Consider the following 19,819-nt stretch of genomic DNA (forward strand, 5'->3'; position numbering starts at 1 on the left):
AACTTTAGAGTCAAAAACATTTTTTAATAGAGAAATATATTTATTTACATAGAAAGAGGGACAAAGTCCTGAAAGAGGGACAAATGAGGAGGAAAGAGGGACAGAGCTCCCAAAGAGGGACAGTTGGGAGCTACACTATCCCACAACAGAATACAACTGTGAATCTGTGTAATTTTTCTGTGATAAAAACAGCTCAGCAGGAACATGTTGTGGTCTCAATCCTTCTAGTGACAGAGATTATCTACTTTTTATAGCATGTTGGCTGGTGACAATAATAATCAGGAGAGAGCAAACACAGTCAGAGGTATAGAATGCAGGGCAGAAGCCGAGCTGAAGAAGGGGCGTGGCTTGGCGGTACCTGCCTGATCTGACCCTTACAACCTGTTCGGTAAGCCTAGAGCTAGAAATGCGCATGCGCCCTCATGCCCGCTTGCGAAGAGTGCGGCGCTCGACCCCGTGATTACGTCAGCACGTCCGCTAGAAGCAGTGACGAGCCGAGAGGGATCCGGACATGGCGTACGCTTATCTCTTCAAATACATCATCATCGGTGACACCGGTAAGAGGCTGCTGTGCGGGGCCGGGTGTTCCGCGGCGAGACGTGCCTAGGCGGGGGTGGCGGAAGCGTACAGTATGGTGGGGCTGTGCTGCTGGCAGTGCGGGCGGGGCCGACCGGTCTCTCATTTCCGCAGTGTTGGAGTGGTTGACGTGGTGGATGCGAGCAGTGCCAGGGCCCAGCTGGGAGGCACCGGGCCTGGCTGCTGCCTGCTGGCCCTGCTGCTGAGTGCCTGTGTGGGCCGCTGGTGTGAGGAGGCATTCCAGCTGCTGAAGAACTACAGGTCCCAGCATGCTTTGCAAGTTTGTGGTGATGGAGGCTCACATGCTGACCTATTCATAATGCAAAGAGCATCGTATCAGCTCATGTACTGACCGTCTACACATGCAGCAATCTGACTTCAGTTATGCTAACATATCTGTAGAGAGAGTTCCTTGCTACTTGTGGTTCCCCTCCCCCAATAAAGGTGATGGCAGTGTAACATCACATAACTGGGTTGAGCCCTGTACAGATGTTTCTTAAAGGAGATCAGCAGATTCAACCATCAGATATATCCTTTACTGATTGAAATCTGATCGGAGAGGGATCTATTACAGCCCTGTGCTGTACACAGATTTCTATTAAAAATCTGTGGAGCTGCTACTGCCTGCTGGTGTTGTGATGCTGGTGGGCATTATGGGGTTATGTTATGTGCTTTGTGACTTTGCACATGCTCAGTAGCATTTGTATGGTATTTTGATGGGTATGTTGGAACACTGGGCAGAAGCGCTGCTAGAGTTGGGTGCCAGGTGGTGCCACCAGTAAATAGTAGTACTTTAAACTACAACCTGGCACCTATTCTCACTTGTACCCTCCCGTGTAAGTCCCTAAATCGAACCTCCCTACCTAATCTCTAAATCCTCCCCATCCGTTACTGCCTACCGAACACCATATCTAATTTTTAGCCCTAACCCTCCCCCTGTAAGTGTCTCAACTGAACCTCCTACCCAAGGCCTAACCCTAACTGCCTCCCCCATCCCGATCTGTGCCAGGTCTCACCCTTCTGGAAAGTGCTCATTCCGGGCCCTACAGAATGTGGGCAGCGGAGTGTAGGCTTGGTTGTTTGGTGGCGTGCTTCTCCGGTGTCCTCTCCCAATCACCACCAGTGAGTCTGTGGCCCAGTGGCACGTATGTTGCGTGAACGTGGACATGCTGTCAGGTCACGAGACTTGGGCACCTCAGTGGCGATGGAGAGAAGACACATTAGGAGCACAACAGCGGACAGGTGAGCATATGCTCCACTGCTAACACCCTGCATGCCTTTGTGAAGCACATTTTAGATGGGGGAGACTGGTCAGAGGAAGATCTGTTGGTCAAACCGAAATCTAGCGCTGCCCCCTTTCGAGCAAGGTCTTTTTAGCTAGTGTGATCAATAGTTTTGAAAAATAAAACATTTTTGAAGGTTGGGGGGGGGGAGGGGACTGGATGACGACTGCATTCGATAGTAATTTACTATCGGGTGGTCATATCGTGGCATAGATATCTGGTAGATTTGATAATAATGAATGAATCTGCTGGGAAAGTCGAGCAAGTTTAATGCTGGGCATACACGGCTCATTTTATATTATCAATCGCGCCGCTGATGGCTCGATTGATCATATTCAACCTGTCCGATACCCTGCCGGATCGATTCTGCGCTCAATACCGGCGGGGAGAACAATGGGAGCAAACAAAACGCTGATTAGCAGCGCCTGCGGGAATCGATCCGTGCGGGTGAGTCGTGATGCGACTGCATTGAGCCGCTGGCTCGATACCGGCGCATTCTGGAGCCATGTATGCCCAGCATTAGGGCACCTTTGGGCCCTTTACCACTGAGCGTTTGCGGTGCTGAATCGCAGAATCTTAAATCGCTAGGATTTGCAAAATAACAGGAATCGCGGTAGGTATTTTCCACTACCGTGACCGCGCCTCAGAGCGCTTTTTACTGTGATTTTGCAATGTATTGCATATGCAAAATGTGTGTGCTGTTACCGCCACACGACGCAAAGCCTCGTCCACCTAATCGGACACGCGTACCCGCGTCGTTACAAGACAAGTTAATTTTGGCATATAGCAATGTTTCTTCTCAAGCCTACACGTTTTTGCACAGGAAGATCTGCCAAGCACCTTCATTCAGCAGTAGCTCATCATTAACAAATAAAGGTTCTGTCTGGGTTCACATAGGACATAGCGTAAAAAAAGGTACATTTTATGCAGGTGCGTGAGCGATTTTGTAGCGAGTTTTTGGTGTGTTTGCATTTTTTTAACGAAGATGCATTTTGCGTGCGGTTTAATGCGTTTGCAGTTCGCATATGTAAAACGCATGTGGTTTAGATTTATATTTATGCAAACCACTAGGAAGACAACAGAAAGCGGAAATACCTCAGAAATCATTAAAGAAAAAAAAAAAGCATACAAAATGCAAGCAATTACGTTTCCACTTACTTTCATTATGTGCGTTTTGGCATCAATCTTGCATAATATGCAACAAAACCAGCTTTGTGAAATGCATACTGTAAATCGCATGTCTCCACATCTTCTGCATCCCATTGACTAACATTGCTACATAAAATGCAGTGTTTTACGCAACAGTATCTGCTATGTGTGCACCCAGCCTCTAATGCTGGGCATACACGGTAAGTTTTTTTTTTTATTTTTTTTTTTTTTTTATTACCAATCGAGCCGCTGATGGCTCAATTGATAATATCCGACGTGTCCGATCATCGCGGCGGACTGATTCTGCGCTTGATCCCCGCGGGCGGACAATAGAAAAAAAACGAGCGGCAGATAAGAAGCGCCCGCGGGGACGAGCGGGAATCGATCCGCAGGGACGTGCCGGCATCGAGCCAGCGGCTCAATTCCGGCGTATAAACGCACCGTGTATGCCTGGCATAACAGAAGTAATTGCTCTTTGGGTGCATACACACACAAACAGAATTTTGATTGGCCCCATACTACATGGAGGATCAAGATTGTGTGTTTATGCACCCTTAAAAGGAACCTTAACTGAGAAGAATGTGGATGTTTCCTTTTAAACAATACCAGTTGCTTGGCAGTCCTGCTGATCCTTTTGGCCGCAGTAGTGGCTGACTCACACCCCTGAAACAAGCATGCAGCTAATCCAGTGTGACTTCAGTCAGAGCACCTGATCTGCATGCTTGTTGAGGGGCTGTGACAAAGTGTTAGAGACACAGGATCAGCAGGAGAGTCAGGCAACTGGTATTATTTTAAAAGGAAAAACATCTATATCCTTCGTTTAAGTTCCCTTTAAATCTGAAAATTAGTTGAGTCTGGATGCAGTGGCTATTCCTTGCAACTCATTGCTGCAGCAGTGGAAGCCTCACTCTGACCACCACAATGCATGCTTGGAGATGTTGTATATTAATGTGCCTACATCTCCTGTGATGCGTCTCCCAGTGTGCATTGCAACGGCCAGGGTGGGACACTTCCACTAGATGTACTGTAGATGGGGAGCAGGGACAGGCATGTGGGTGCTCTGCGCTGCTATTTGTTTGGACAGGACTGTTACTTCTTGGTTTTTATTGAGTTAAAGAGACACTGAAGCGAAAAAAAATATATGATATAATGAATTGGTTGTGTACTATGAATAATTACTAGAAGATTAGCAGCAAAGAAAATATTCTCATATTTTTATTTTCAGGTATATAGTGTTTTTTCTAACATTGCATCATTCTCTAATATGTACAGATTACACAACACTCAGCATTCAAAATGATTCTTTCAGAGCAGTCTGTGAACTAATGACCTCTCCTCTGGCAGAGGAAAAGTAAAAAATTAACTAACAGTTGAGATAATAAAAGTCAGATAACAGCCCTCTCCACGACTTTGAAAGTCCTAGAAATGAATGGCTTTTTTGCATAGAGATAACAACTGGAGTTTCTTAACTCTTCCTGTACTGGAAACAATTAGACTGATGTATCTGATCTTAATGTTTTATTTCTTAGCTGTACTACACATACAAATCATAATATCATAATTTTTTTTTTTGCTTCAGTGTCTCTTTAAATAAGAGTTAAAAAAAATAAAATCTTTAAAACCCTTATCTGGCTTTGGTTTGTGTATAAAAATAGGTTTTATTTACTTTACAGCTCCCCAATGTTACTTTGAATGTGTACTTTAGAAGACAATGGAAAAAGCAGGTTGGGTGCAGGTAGCTGGGGTGCGGATATCAAATTCACCAGAAGTCGGATGGGGGTCTGAAAAATTGGACCTGCACAGGCCTCTATTCCAGGGCAAAGTATCCTCTCATTGTTTTTATGGCTGACTCCTTATCACAGCTCTTTGTTCATAAGCCTCAGTTTTTCTTTTTGCGGGTTTAGATTGGGTCTAGTATAGGTAATCGGTGGCTGGCCAGCAGCAATGCAGATTCAAGTTCCAGCTAGCTTAGTGGCATCCTGCAACATCTTACAAGCTTATTAAGTGATGGTTATAAAATGCTGCATAAACTAGTATAGCAAGACAGTAAAATCCACCCTATGGTGCCAGTATACAACTGCATTTTTTTTCAACATTTTCCAGGGCAGGACTGGAGACGGAGATTTCAAGCCGTATGCAGGGATGGGCTCACGAGTAATCACGAGTCCATAAGGACTCGAATTTGTAATTAAAATGAGCCTTAATTGCCGCAGCTGGATGATAAAGGGTTATTTACCCATAATTCCGACGTCCTGCCTGCGTTCCAAACAGCTTGCACACATCCTATCGGAAGCGTTGCAAGCGTCACTACGCGCATGTCCTCCTTCAAGCCGGAAGGAGGAAGTGTGCGTAGTGAGGCTTGCAGCATGTCCAATAGGACGCGTGCAAGCTGTTTGGAGCGCAGGCAGGATGGCAGAATTTTGTGTAAATAACCCCTATCATCCAGCCGCACCGCTGCGGCAATTAAGGCTCATTTTAATTAGGAATTCGAGTCCTTAAAGGGGAACTGGAGAGAGAGGTATATGGAGGCTGTCATGGTTATTTTCTTTTAGACAATACCAGTTGCCTGGCAGCCCTGCTGATCCTCTGCCTCTAATACTATTAGCCATAGCCCCTGAACAAGCATGCAGCAGATCAGGTGTTTCAGTGGTTCAGACTTATAAGTCTGATCTGACAAGACTAGCTGCATGCTTGTTTCTGGTTTTAATCAGATACTACTGCAGAGAAATAGACCAGCAGGGCTGCCAGGCAACTGGTATTGATTAAAAGGAAATAAACAGGACAGCCTCCGTATACCTCTCTCTTCAGTTCCCCTTTAAGGACTTGTGAGCCCATTCCTGGCTGTATGTCTAGCATAGACCTTGATTTTACTTGAAAGTGGATCTACCATGATAAACATTTGAGACCTGCTGCAGGTTGTTGGTTCTTGCAGCGGATTGGAACTCAAAACTTCCTCTCTGCTCTAACCACTTAAGTACCAGCGGTCTCTGCCCCCTTAAGGAACAGAGACCGCTGGTACCAGAAATTGCAGAATACCGACGAATCGCCGCGCATACCCGCTGTGCTGGGAACCTCAGCCACCCATTCTGCCGTCTCTGACTGCAGAGTTCCTGAGCCGGTCAGTAGCTGCTTTCATTGGCTCCTGTGCGTGTCTATCGATGTAAGCCAATGGGAGTTGCTTACATTGATGGGCAGGGTCAGGAGCCAATGAAATCTAGTCCTGACCCACTCACAGGGCTCTGCAGTCATACAGACAGCAGAGCGAGTGAGCTGTGGTGGTCATAAGTGGTAAAAGATATGCAACAGCATAATAACCTTTACAGAAAAACGTTTGTTACAGCTGATACAAATCCTGCAATAAATCTGTAGTGTCTACTTTCTGCTTTTGTGGGAGCAGACATAGTTAACATCCTGTGTTTACAAATTAGCTGCTCCTCTGTGGCAGAGGGGATTGCTGAGATGACACAGCAGAGAGATTAAGCTATGCTGGTGATTCGTCACAGCATTGAATTGCAACACATTAACAGGGACAGAAAGCTCTGTTGGTGGGCTGAAAAGGGGGGGGGGGAGAGTGAGTCACTGAACTGCTAATATGTAGTGCTCTGCAGCAAGCCATTAAAGCTGCAGACACCATTTTGTAAAAAATAGCCTGGTCAGAATGGGAGTTTAAGCCTACGGTCCTTAAAGAGAACCCGAGGTGGGTTTGAAGAATATTATCTGCATACAGAGGCTGGATCTGCCTATACAGCCCAGCCTCTGTTGCTATCCCAAACCCTCCTAAGGTCCCCCTGCACTCTGCAATCCCTCATAAATCACAGCCGCGCTACTGACAAACAGCTTGTCAGAGCTGGCTGTGTTTTTATCTCTATAGTGTCAGTCTGCTGCTCTCCCCGCCTCCTGCAGAACTCCAGTCCCCGTCTGCATCCCTTCCCTCCCTGCTGATTGGAGGGAAGGGACGGGGGCAGGGACCGGAGCTATGCAGGAGGCGGGGGAGCAGTTGAGACTGACACTACAGATGTAAACACAGCCTCACAGCACGGCTGTGATTTATGAGGGATTGCAGAGTGCAGGGGGACCTTAGTGGGGTTTGGGATAGCAACAGAGGCTGGGCTGTATAGGCAGATCCAGCCTCTGTATGCAGATAATATTCTTTAAACACACCTCGGGTTCTCTTTAAGAGGTTAAACAAAAACATTTTTTGCTACAGCTGGTACAAATCCTGCCATACATTTGCAGTGAGTCTACTTCCTGCTTTTATGGAAATAGACATATGCAATTACATTTTTCACCTGAGTTTTCTCCAAGGAGATAATTTTTCATCTATTTAGACTAATTTTTCTGCACTTTACAATTGAAAAAGTAACAAAAGGTAGGTTAAAAGGTGCTATCAAAATTACAAGTATTTTCCTGCTTGCTGATGGTTTGAAAGGCATTCTGTTGACAAGTTTGAAAATATCACCTAGGAGAAACAGTGCATTGCATATGGGCCCCCTGTGTTTACACATTGGCTGCTCTGCTGACACAGCTGAGAGATCAAATTACAATTGGAATTGGTCACAGATGAGGGTGAATTAGACAGGCTAAACTCTCGAAATACATCTGTCTGGTTTACTTCTGTCCTGTGCAAGAATTCAGGTCCACTTTAAAGTTCCGTCTCACTATATATTAAGTAGTGGTGCATTGTGGGTAACCACAAATGTTCACTTATAGCTGAATTATTGCAAATTTCACCAAGCATTGCTTATTAGTAGGAAGGCTTTTCGGTCTCTTATATCCCCCTATACATTCCTAGTGGTTTGGGTTACCCCGAGCTGCTTGGTTACCCTACTGTATTTTTAAGTGTCGGCAGCAGACAATTGCATTATTCCCCCTCCTTACCCCGCTTTCTGGAGGTTGCTCTGACATGCGCAGTGCTCTCTTCCCACTAGAAACAGTACATGTTGTTCTGCTATAGCTGAGACGTCCATATGAACTTGTACCGTCACCCATTGGGAGCCAGTCCGAATTCCTTGTGAAAGTGAGGGGTTATAACCTTTTGCTCTATACACGCTAAAATAGATTTTGGTTGACTTAACACTATTATCCGCTACAAGCCAACATCCACAACCTATAGTAACAGGTCCACATATGTGTCTGTTCAGAAAGGGAATTCCTTCTTCTCTTCATGCCCCCAAACATTGCCATCCTACATAGAGTATTCATCAGTTTAGGGATATAAGCTACTATTTTGGAGTGGAGTGGCTGTAGGAGGCAGAATTGAAAAGCAGCAGGGTTCATCTTTACATAGATGGTGCTGAATAGAGTTGGTCAATGAGATGCTAATTTTTCTGACTTGAATACTAATTGTTACTGGCTGGCCAACTTGCCTATGTGAATGACCAGAGGCAGATTTGCATTACAACTGCAAGGACAAAAGGCGGATGATCCTTAATAGGAATGATACTTGAAACAAGCAACTTACCACAATAGTACAGGTACATAGACACAAAGAATGATGCCTGCAGGTATTGGGACTAGATCCCTCTGTTTGAGGCTGAGTGTTGTTCAAAGCATTCTGCTGCTATGGAGGGGGATGTAAGAGGACTGAGTGGCTTCCAGCAGTAAGTAGGAGAGCGTTGTGATTGGCCGAAAAGAACGAGCACTGCAGATCTTTCTGTGATGCGTACACACGCTAGATGCTTAAGTGTGTATGAGTACCTTTTTACTTCAGAATTTTTCCTTATTTGTAAATTGATGTGGCTTCTAAATGCCTTATTAAGTTGTTCACACAAGTGTAATGGAATACAGTACATTTAATACAAAAGATGGGAAATCTTGCACTGCAGAAGCTCAAGGATCAGGCTGGTTTCACAGTGGGACGTTAAAGTCCCATGTTATAGCAGCCAGTAACGCAGCCTAACTCACAGCACTGTAAAATCAATGTGCTGTTCACAGTGCACACGTTGCGTTACATAGTAACTCAGCACGTTTAAACAAAGTGCTGCATGCTGTACGTTATACTTGGCTAAGCCACATTAGACTGTTTGCACATGCTCAGTAATGTTGGAGGAGGAGGTCTCTCCTCCTCCAGCCAGCCACATGGCTAATTAATATTCACTGCACTGTGGCGACTCCTGGTGGGACTGTAGTGTTGTCCGGATCATGAACGAATTGTACTTTTGATCCGGATCTTTTTTGTGAGTCGAATCATTCGGATCATCATAATAAACTATTTGGTTCACAGTGGATGTCTGTCTGGAAGAAACAGGAACATACAGAATGTACAGTGCAGGGAAAGTCCTGTCCTGCTAGTCATTTCACCCCCAGTCTGCTTCCCTAGTAAAATAATTCAAATGATTCGGTTCAAAGATCCGGATCTTTTCAATGATCCGATTCAAATGATCCAAATCCTTAAAACGATCCGGACTTCCTATCACTAACCTGGAGCGGCTGCTTTGAGAGCTGCATAACGCAGCTCAATCTGACGTCCAAATTCAACACCACCATGCGTTGTGTTAGGGGCATGTTATGCGACCATAACGTCCCCTAAAATGCAACGTCTTGGTGGGAAAGTAGCCTCAGTGTACAAACACACAAGTGTGTGAACACACTCTAGCATTTCCTCAGCACTCGGCTGTAAGTGTACTGGTAGATAAAGACGAGAAAGGGAGGAGTGCTCCGTAGAGTGTTAACTTTTAATGAATAAAAATGTGCAAAAAGACATGCACTTAGCAGATAAATATGAGACACGTGGAAACAAAAAGAGAAAACGAGAGCCCCAATGGTGTGATATCGCTATTGTTTTATGTAATGATAATATTATAAGGAATATTACTCACAAATATGGGTTGCCGATTCCAGGCAACCACTATTCGCGCAGTCGGGGAGTTTAGGCCTGTCCCCGTTCAGGCTAAAAGGTCACTCTCCGTAGATAGAAAGAGGTGTTCACACCCATCCAGCCAGTGGATACAATTATATTCGAAATTGTTACAGATGCGCCCAAAGATTAAAATCACTATAGCTTAAAAAACTTAAAAATGGGGGGTACTGGATGACTTACCTCCCCAATGAAGACAGTTTGTACTCGTTCAAAAACATAATTTATTCTTACTTCACAACAACACTTTGCAACGCGTTTCACGGGTCTACTGCCCGCTTCCTCAGGCAACATAAAATTGGGAGCACTTAAACAGTCCAGGAGCGGGTTTGGCGCCATAGTAAGTGTTATAGTAAGTAAGTGTTATAGTAAGTTTCTCATCTCGGATCCGCTTTAACGTCTTAACTGATGCACACGACTACCCTTCACACAACTACCCTGCAAAGACACCTTTGGTCACCATTCCATCTGGACCACTACTGCTGCTGGCTGCTGCTGGCCACTGCAGTCTTCAGGTTGTTCCTTCGGTGGGACGTATTCTACTGGGCTTTGCTCCAAACCAGATGCATGTCTTTCATTTTTATCTGGTAAGCGCATGTGTTTTTGCGCATTTTTAATTGTTAGAAGTTAAAACACTACGGGGCGCTCCTCCCTTTCTTGTCATTATTTAAAGGGAACCTGAACCAAGTAAAATTATTTAAAATAAACACACAAGGTAACTTCAAATGAACATTTCATAGTTACCTTGCGATCAGTTCCTCTCAGAAGCTCACCATTTTCCTCTGACAACGATCCCTTCCAGGTTCTGACATTCTGTCAGAACTGAAATATATCAGTTGCTGTCGGTTATATATCAGTTGCTGTCGGTTTTTAGCTGAGAGGACAACTGATGTGCCAGGTAATTTTTATGTTTCCCTATGGCTTAGGTGGGTGAAGTTACAGTTTAACAGTGTGCTGACCAAAAAGCTGATATGGGGTAATGGCCATTTTCAAAATAGAGGACAAAGAATTCCCTTGATCACAGTAGACAAACAGGATGCAGGAGAGGAGAAAGAGATTGAGGAGTAGACTTCATGGGAGGTAAGTATGACTTGTGTATGTTTGTTTTGACTTTTAATTTTCAGTTCAGGTTTTCTTTAATACATCCTGGAGTTTAACTGCTAGTCACTATGAAGGGTATATGGAGACTACCTTTTTATTTCCTTGTTAAAAGAAAAAGATTTTTAACGACAAAAAAAACTTATTTTGTCTTTGTAGTTGTCAAGTTAGTGTTGTATACCTGCAACAATCATGCATCCTACACAGGTGTGATTTTATGTTTTGTTTTGTTTTTTGGGATGCAGTGACAGATTTTCCATTCACTTCTATGTAAAATTGATCGGAAAACAATGGGAAATCAGATTGGACACGTTGGAAATAATCAATCTGACAGAAAATCTCATCATGTGTACCTAGCATTAGAGACGGGGAATCTGGGCAGCAGCCAGACAAGTAGCATTTCTCCTTCATACTTCAGATTTCCTGAAAACACAAACTGTAGTAAGAAAAACTAAATGGAGCATGAGAGTAGTTTATTTTCCCAAACAGATATTTTCTGTAGCAGATACTGTCTCCCTAATGCTGGGCATACACTATACGTTTCTGCGGCTTGATTAGCCGCCGGATCAACTCCCGCTCGTCCCTGCGGGCGCTTCCTTATCTTGCGCTCATTTAGTTCCATTGTCCTGTCCGCGGGTATCGAGCGCGGAATCGATCTGGCAGGCAATCGGACATGTTGGAACTTATCAATCGAGCCATCAGCGACTCGATTGATAAGAAAAAACATATAGTGTATGCCCAGCATAAGGGCCCGTTTCCACTGGCGATTAGGATGCAAGGTATTTGACGCATCGATTCACATCCCACCGCATCCGGCGTTATGCGGCTTCCCGTTGATGGCTATGGGGATCGGATGCGTGCTGCTGAAAACTGCAGCATGCTATCCATAATTTCCTCCGCGCCGCATCTTGCCAGATCGTGTAAATTATGTCAATGGAAACTACTCCCATTTACGTAAATTGGTTGCAGTTTCCTTGTGATGCGGAGCGGTTTCCGCATTGCAACGTGTCTAGTGGAAACGTGCCCTGAGCCACAGATGGTGTAGCCCTGTGCTGAACAGTCCTTGCCTAGTGAGATTATTGATTAGTTGAGGACACGGATTATTCCCAGAACATCACATTCTCCACTTCTGCTGCTCAAACAATGCTTTTGTAATTAGAGCTGTCATGTGACCACGTTAGGAAGAAAAGACATCAGAGAATTTGACCATAAAGTCACTTTTTTGGGGGGGGGGATATTTTTTTTTTTTCCTTGATACTCTGTTGTACAAAAGTTGTTGAATTGCCAGACAAGTGTGCAGTTCATATTAGAAATAACAGCAGCGCTTAGGTGATCCACCTCAGGGTACTGGCAGTTCACTTCTTCCACCTCCGGAGATCCCATACAGGGTCCTTATATACCTGGGTGCAACTCAGTGCACAAAACAAAGGGAATCTCTCAGTTCCTCTGAGAGATTCCCTTTGTTTTGTGCACTGAGTTGCACTCAGGTATATAAGGACCCTGTATGGGATCTCTGGAGGTGGAAGAAGTGAACTGCCAGTACCCTGAGGTAGATCACCTAAGCGCTGCTGTTTTTTTTCTAACAAGATTTGCTGTGGATGAGGAGGATACATCCTGGGAGTAGCTGCAGTGTGACCCACAAGGGAACTTACGGCCAGTATTGCGGGGCGCCTCTTTAATTACTGTTAAGTGTGCAGTTCAGCCTTCCGTGGTAAACTTCATACACTCACTGGTCTGAACTTGACCATGGCAGGCTATGAAGACTGCCATGACCAAGAATTGGGAGTCAGACCAGCTAACTTTGCGCCTGTATAGCCTCCGCCCACCAATGTTGATGCTTGTCTCTCCTAAGATGACCTATTTAGTTGATTGGTCAGAAAAGGTTATTTTGGCCACACATACTAGTGTTTTTACATTCTACGCAGCCTTTGAATGCTAAATCCCCCCCAAAAAAAGCTTTATTGGCAGGAGCAAACACATTTAGCATTGCCAAAGCAAAACATTAGCATGGTAGTGGGTGGTGGTGGAATTATAGGGAAGGGTATACTATAGGGTGTTGGGGTATGCAATCCATAAGGGTGTGGAAGATATAAGGGTGCTGGGTGAGGAGGGTATGGGGAGGCAGTTTAAGGGGTATACAATCCATACAGTTTGTGAAGTGTCATGTTTGTCATGTTGGTGGCAGGTAGCGATGTATTGGGCCACTATTTGCACGGTTGTTTCCTTTTCCCCCAGTAGGATGTAGAGTTTTCTCTCCCCCTTCCCCCGAGTGTTTCCTAGAGATAAGCTGTTTGCACAGAATGAAGTTTGGGGAAATTTGGTGGGGGCCCATACAAATGTTTGCAAAGTGTGTGCGTGCGTGTGTGCACTCAGCTTTCTTATAGCACACCTGAACTGAATGAGATGGAAACCTGGCATTTCCTTTTAAACAATACAGATTGCCAGCCAGTCCTGCTGATTTTCTACCTATAATACTGTTAGCCGTAGACCCTCAACAAGCAATGTCGGTCAGGTGTTTCTGGCTAAAGTCTGATAAGATTACCTGCATGCTTGTTTCAGGTGTGTGATTCAGACACTACTGCAGCCAAAGAGATCTGCAGGGCTTCCAGGCAACTGGTATTATTTAAAAGGAATAAGTATTTCCTGACCTCTGCCACCACCAAACTCCTCATCCATGCCCTCATAATTTCCCGCCTTGACTACTGCAATGCCCTGCTGTCTGGTCTCCCTATGACCCGAGCAGCCCCACTGCAGTCTATCATGAATGCGGCAGCCAGAATTATCCACTGCTCCCATCGCTCCACTACGGCGGATCCCCTCCTTGAATCCCTCCACTGGCTTCCTATCCAGTCCAGAATCAGATTCAAGATACTCTGTCTGACCTACAAATCTGTCCACAAAACCTGTCCAACCTACATTTCCGATCTTACTCAGAGGTACACACCTAGCCGCTCACTCCGCTCTTCCAATGAACTTCGCCTAAGCCCCGCTCCCCCCTCCTCCCCCGCATCACCCAGCCAGTCCCATGCACGCCTCCAGGACTTCTCAAGATCTGCTCCAACACTATGGAACTCCCTACCTCCACCCATTAGGGCAGCCCCCTCCTTCATCATCTTCAAGAAGGCCCTCAAAACTCACCTTTTCACTTTGGCCTACTACCCCTCACAAGTGCTCTAAACCCACAGCTGAACTCTGGTCCCCTACCATTCGTGTCCTTACCTCTCCCTCTAGATTGTAAGCCTTTGGGCAGGGTCCTCCTCCTTTTGTGTCCTACCTGATCATGAACCTCTATTACTGTGAACCCATGCTATGCATCTGAGTGAACCTAACTCAGATTGAGCGATTTTAACAATACAGATTCTCTTTAATGGAGTCTGCACAAGTGAAATTTAACGCTCACTAAAAATGATTACCATTTGTAAAGTATTGCTGCATAAAATGGTTTCTCTAATTTAATGTCATTAGAAATTAGGTTTCCATTTCAGCTTGCGGGTAGTTCTGAATTTACAGAACTGACCATTAGTATAAGCCACATTTTATTTTCTAGCCTTGAATCTGCTTTGTGTGTTTCAGTACAGACCAGGTATCTCCTCTACCTGTCTAAGCAATCCGCTACAAAGTACAAATCATCTTATTTTCCCCAACTGCATTAACTGAGAGACTGTTGGCAGCATAGACACCCCTTTGTTGACAAGCTGTGCTAAGATCATGGTTGTGACTGTGTGCATGAAATCAAGGTTCATAGTTTAGCTCTTCTCTATAAACTGCTAGGATTCATGCCAGAGTAGCAGTTCATGTGTCAGGCACAGTAATCACATGAGCAGTATGTACTAGGTCATGTGCAGAAAGACAATCTTGGTAAACACAGAAGGTTAGCAGACAGCTTGAGCAGGATATTTTGCGGTCTTCCCTTTTCAGCTGATTATGCATAATATGATCCAGATGTCGGTTTCTCTAAAGCAGAGCTGATTTTTGTCTCCTGTCATTTGCTGATACTTATGTTTTTGAAAAAGTGTGTTTTTATGTTTGGGGCAGTTGAGGGGTGCTAAGTGGCACTTTGGTGGGCATAATGTCACCTGGCAGACATATACATTTAATTGTTATTCAGACTGGTTAGAATGAGGTTGCTTCCGGCAAGAGGTTTGCAAGGGTGAAGAAATGTCTCAGATGATGTGTAATATGTATGGTATGCTTTGTACAAATGCTTTTTTTTTTTTCCAGTTTTTTTTTTTTTCTTGTCTGGCATTTCAGTGGAAGAAGCATTTTTTTTTCCTTGAAATTTTATGCACATCTGATAACTGCTGGTCAGTCTGCCTTAATTTTACAGACGTTATACTTATGCTTTTTTATTTTTTTTTAGGTGTTGGTAAATCATGCTTATTGTTGCAGTTCACAGACAAGAGGTTCCAGCCTGTGCATGACCTGACGATCGGTAAGTTGGTTCTAATCTGTTGGCTTTCCACCACATTATTATAATTTGTTTTAAAAAAGCAACTTCCTTTACATCTTATCTACTACTTTTTATTATTTATGAATAAGCTGATAAACTGAATTTGAGATTTTAAAGTAAAGTCCTCAGACTACGTGGTTATAGGGGGACATTCGAGTACACCTGACCCAGGGCAAGGCTACCTAAGCTAAGCAGTGATGGGCTCACGAGTAATTACGAGTGTCTTAGCACTCAGATTCGTTATTTAAATGAGGCTTAATTGCCTCAGGTGTGCGGCGGGGAAATAAGGGGTTATTTACCCATAAGTCTGTGGTATATCGTGCGCTCCAAATAGCTTGCACGTGTTCCTGTTGGACGCGTTGCAAGCCTCACTACATGCACTTCCTCCATCAAGCCGGAAGGAGGAAGTGCGCGGTGGTGAGGCTTGCACCGCGTCCAATAGGAACACGTGCAAGCTGCTTGGAGCACACGATATACCACGGACTTATGGGTAAATAACACCTTATTTCCCCACCGCACACATGAGGCAGGTAAGCCTCATTTAAATCACGAATTTGAAGGCTTAGACACTCATAATTACTAGTGAGCCCATCACTGAAGCTAACTACAGAGATACATTAGGGGTGACGGGGTGAGTAGAGGAACATACAACACACAGAGGTAGGTGGATCTAGCATGAACGTATCTCAGTGTTCTCCCCAGAATTTCTAACCAGCCGGGTGGCATGAAAAAGTAGGCGGGTGGGGAAGTAAGGTCACGTTGGGTGGAGTTGGAGGGTGATGCTGGGTGCCACTACTAGGTAGGGAGGGGCAGGGTGGATCGTGTTGGGTGCTACTTGGTAGGAAGGAGTGTAGGTGGATCATGCTGGGTGCTTTTGAATGAGGAAGTGGGTAAGGAGGAAACACACTGGGAACTACTGATGAGGAGTTACACTGGATGATCTCACATGCACACAAGCATGATGTACACATGCTTGTTGCTTGTCTATGTGCTAAACAGCATGTACTACAGAGGGGGAAAAAAGGACTGGGAAAGAAAAAACAAGGAGGAATGTGTGAGAGACAAAAGGAAATGTGTGAGAGGGAGAGACAGACTAAGGGCCCTTTTCCACCAGCGCGTTTGCGCTGGCTGAATCGCAAAACCGCAAACCGCTAGCGATTTTACAATCGCTACGGTTTGCTTTTTAACATAGGAATCGCGGTAGGTCATTTCCACTACCGCGATTCGCTTTTGTCGGGAACGCGAGCGCGCGGCGGAGCGATAATTGCCGCGATTTTGCTATGCAGTGCATAGCATAGCAAAATCGCGGCGGCGAACGGCGGGGAATCGTCGGTAATTGCGATTCAGCGATCGCTAGCGTTCAGCGTGAACGCTAGCGATTGCAAGTGGAAAAGGGCCCTAAAGGTAGAAGAAAACATATGTATATCAGTGTGGAAAAGGAAGGAGGGGGGGGGGGGGCAATAAAAACAACAACACTGTGTGGGTCAGAGAGGAGAGGATTGCAAGCAGTACCATCTAAATATGAATGTAATACAAGAATGCAGCACTCTCACAGCTCCTGTAACTTGCACAGCACACTGCAGGTCTGCAGACAGGTTTACATCAATGTAACATCTCGGAGCAGAGCAGTTGGGGGAAGGACAGCAATAGGAGCTGTAAAAATGTCTGTCTCCTCTCCTCCCAGCAAACAAAGTGCATCTGAAAGGGGGGCATGCCTAGAGGTGACGCTACACCAGGCACAGCAGCAGAGGCAGCTAATGGCTATCAGTCACCACCTTACCAGGGATTAACAGATAACCATCTGCCCTGCAATGCTGTCTCCCCGGCATGAGCGAGCGCTGCCCCACACTCTTCCCTGTGCTCTGACATCTGACCTGCGAGGTTGGAGGTGAGGCTGGAGCACATGCTGGGAAGTTTGCTGCGATGTGAAGACTTGCTGGAGGAAGGAAGAGAGCCCGTCCTCTGCATAATAGTCATGCAGATCGGGATGGGATTCACTAGCTCCAGCTCCTTTGAAGTTCCCAGCGGTGCCTGTGTGTAACTTCAGTTACCACCAGGCTCTCCCCGCCCCTCTACATCATGGCTATGCAGGAGCTGAGGGGAGGGCGGAGATAGTGTAAGTGACAGCGGCTGGCTCCAATAACACAGCCGCTGCACACTGCATTGAATGTGGAGGAAGAAAATCTGATGCACGCTGTAACCACAGGCGGGCGGGAAGCTGAGACCAGCCGGGCGCTCCGCCCGGGTAATAGGCTCTGGGGAGAACACTGGTATCTCTGTGCTTAGCTTGGTGTAGCTTTGCCTGAAGTCAGGTATCCTTTAAATTTACCTGTGCTGGGCTGAGGGGAAGGGGGGTGGCTGCTCTAATGCTTCAACGAGATACAGCGATTCTATGTGCAGGGAGTTTAGGCGGTCTTTTTTGGGAATTGAGAAACTTTCATTACTTATTATTCATTATTTATAAGGTTATACAAAGGGGGAAGAGGTGGGAACATTCAACAGACCAGATTCAGAGGAACTGAGTTATAAACTGAGGAACTCTTAAAGCACAAGAGATGTTTGGGAAATTCCAATCTGCGTTTAAAGAGAAACTTTAACCTAGGATTGAATTTCATCCCAGTCTGTATCTAATACCCCCTTTCCCATGAGAAATCTTTACCTTTTTTCCAATACATCATCAGGGACTTTTGTATATGTGATATTGTGGTGAAACCGCTCCTACAGTGATGTCATGACCATGGTCCTGACAGTTATCTGTCTGTGAACCTTGTTACATTGTGGGTAATAACTGCTGTTTCCAACTGCTCTGGGCATAGAACTTTCAGTAACGAACATTCCGTACAGATCACCTTGCTGAACTAAAGATGTCACCACCAGTGATACATTTCAGAATGTAAATCAGGGATCGGAAACTTTTTACAATGGGCAAAGCAAACACTGACTACATCTGTAATATGAATATAAAAAAGGAAAAACAAAAGTAATTAGGTCTATCTTGCCTATCATTATCTTTATGTGCATTTATATAGCTGTCACTTGGTTAAAGTGTACCAGAGACTTTAAAAAATAGATTTGATACTTAGCCGGGGGTTTCCTCCAGCCCCATAAGCACTGCTGAGTCCCTCGCACAGAAGACCCAGACTGACGCGACTTAGCCTTTTACCAGGGCTGATTGCGGCTGAACTGAGGTACGCGGGAGGACTGCGAGGGACTCAGCGGTGCTTATAGGGCTGCAGGAAGCCCCAGGTAAGTATCAAATCTTTAATTTTTTAACGTCTCTGGTTTCCTTTAAAGAGAATGTGTACTCTAAAATTCTTAAACTAAAAAGCATACCATTCTATTTATTATGTTCTCCTGGGCCCCTCTGTGCTGTTTCTGCCACTCCCTGCTGCGATCCTGGCTTGTAATTGCCAGTTTAGGCAGTGTTTACAAACAAAAGACATGGCTGCTAACCAGCATGTGATAGGCTGAGAGACGCTCAGTCTGTGACTCATACAGAGCCTGCAGGGGGCGTGGAGAGGGTGTGTATAGCTTGTTCCTATCACAAGCAGAGCAGCAAATTCCTGCCTGAGCCGACAAAGCTGACAAAGGAAAGACGATTAGATTATATAACAGAGATAATACAGCCACTGTGCAACTAGGAAAGGCTGCAGTAAGACAGACCACAGGTATAGGAACTTATAGGATAGAAGAAATAAGGCTGAACATTTTGTCAGAGTCTCTTTAAAGGAGTTGTCAGGCATATATTAATACAATAAACGCTACTTACCAGGGGCTTCCTCCAGCCCCAAGCTCCCAGGACCTCCCTCGCAGCAGCTCTGCCCGCAGCCGTTTGCCGGAGCTCCGACCCGGTCCCCGGCGGTGACGTCAGAGCGACCTGGAGGCTGTCAATCACCACCACGTGGGCCGGAGCGGACTGCGCAGGCGCAGAACTACTGTGCCTGCGCAGTCCGCTCCGGAGTAAATACAGACCTAGTTTATTTTTTATTCAATTCGCAGCCTCTAATTCTACAGTATATAACAACCACAGCGCTACCAACACAATCAAGATCTCCATTGCTGCTAAAAGTGACCCATTAGCTCAAATATATAACATACACCACTATGCCTTCACAACAGGTTTGTGCAACCCCTTACCAGTAATATGTCTTACTAGCCCCCTACAACCCACATTATAAGGCTGTACCCTCCATATAGTTCTGATCTTGCCCAACCTTTGTGATATCAGTAACCATATGTCATCATTTAAAAAAAGAAAGGAGTATTCCAAATGCAGATTTTAAACACTCAACTAAAAGTATAATAAAAAAAATGTAAAAATAAATCACACATAGGGTCCTGAATGTAACGGGATCTCCAGATTCAAATGCTCCCAAATATCAACTACCAGTTCTGCTCGTTCTGACC

At 45.1% G+C, this 19,819-nt stretch overlaps 1 protein-coding gene across 1 annotated transcript in view; it reads left to right on the forward strand.

The window, feature by feature from the left end:
* The first annotated feature begins 449 nt into the window (after nucleotides 1-449).
* RAB2A (RAB2A, member RAS oncogene family) overlaps nucleotides 450-19,819 on the forward strand; it is an 81,414-nt gene continuing 62,044 nt past the window's right edge. Inside the window, exons 1-2 of the mRNA XM_068237429.1 lie at nucleotides 450-557; nucleotides 15,323-15,394. Coding sequence (XP_068093530.1) covers nucleotides 512-557; nucleotides 15,323-15,394 — 118 coding nt within the window. The 5' untranslated portion in view covers nucleotides 450-511. The remainder of the gene's footprint in view (nucleotides 558-15,322; nucleotides 15,395-19,819) is intronic.

This window comes from Hyperolius riggenbachi, chromosome 5, assembly GCF_040937935.1.
Source record: "Hyperolius riggenbachi isolate aHypRig1 chromosome 5, aHypRig1.pri, whole genome shotgun sequence".
NCBI lineage: Eukaryota > Metazoa > Chordata > Amphibia > Anura > Hyperoliidae > Hyperolius > Hyperolius riggenbachi.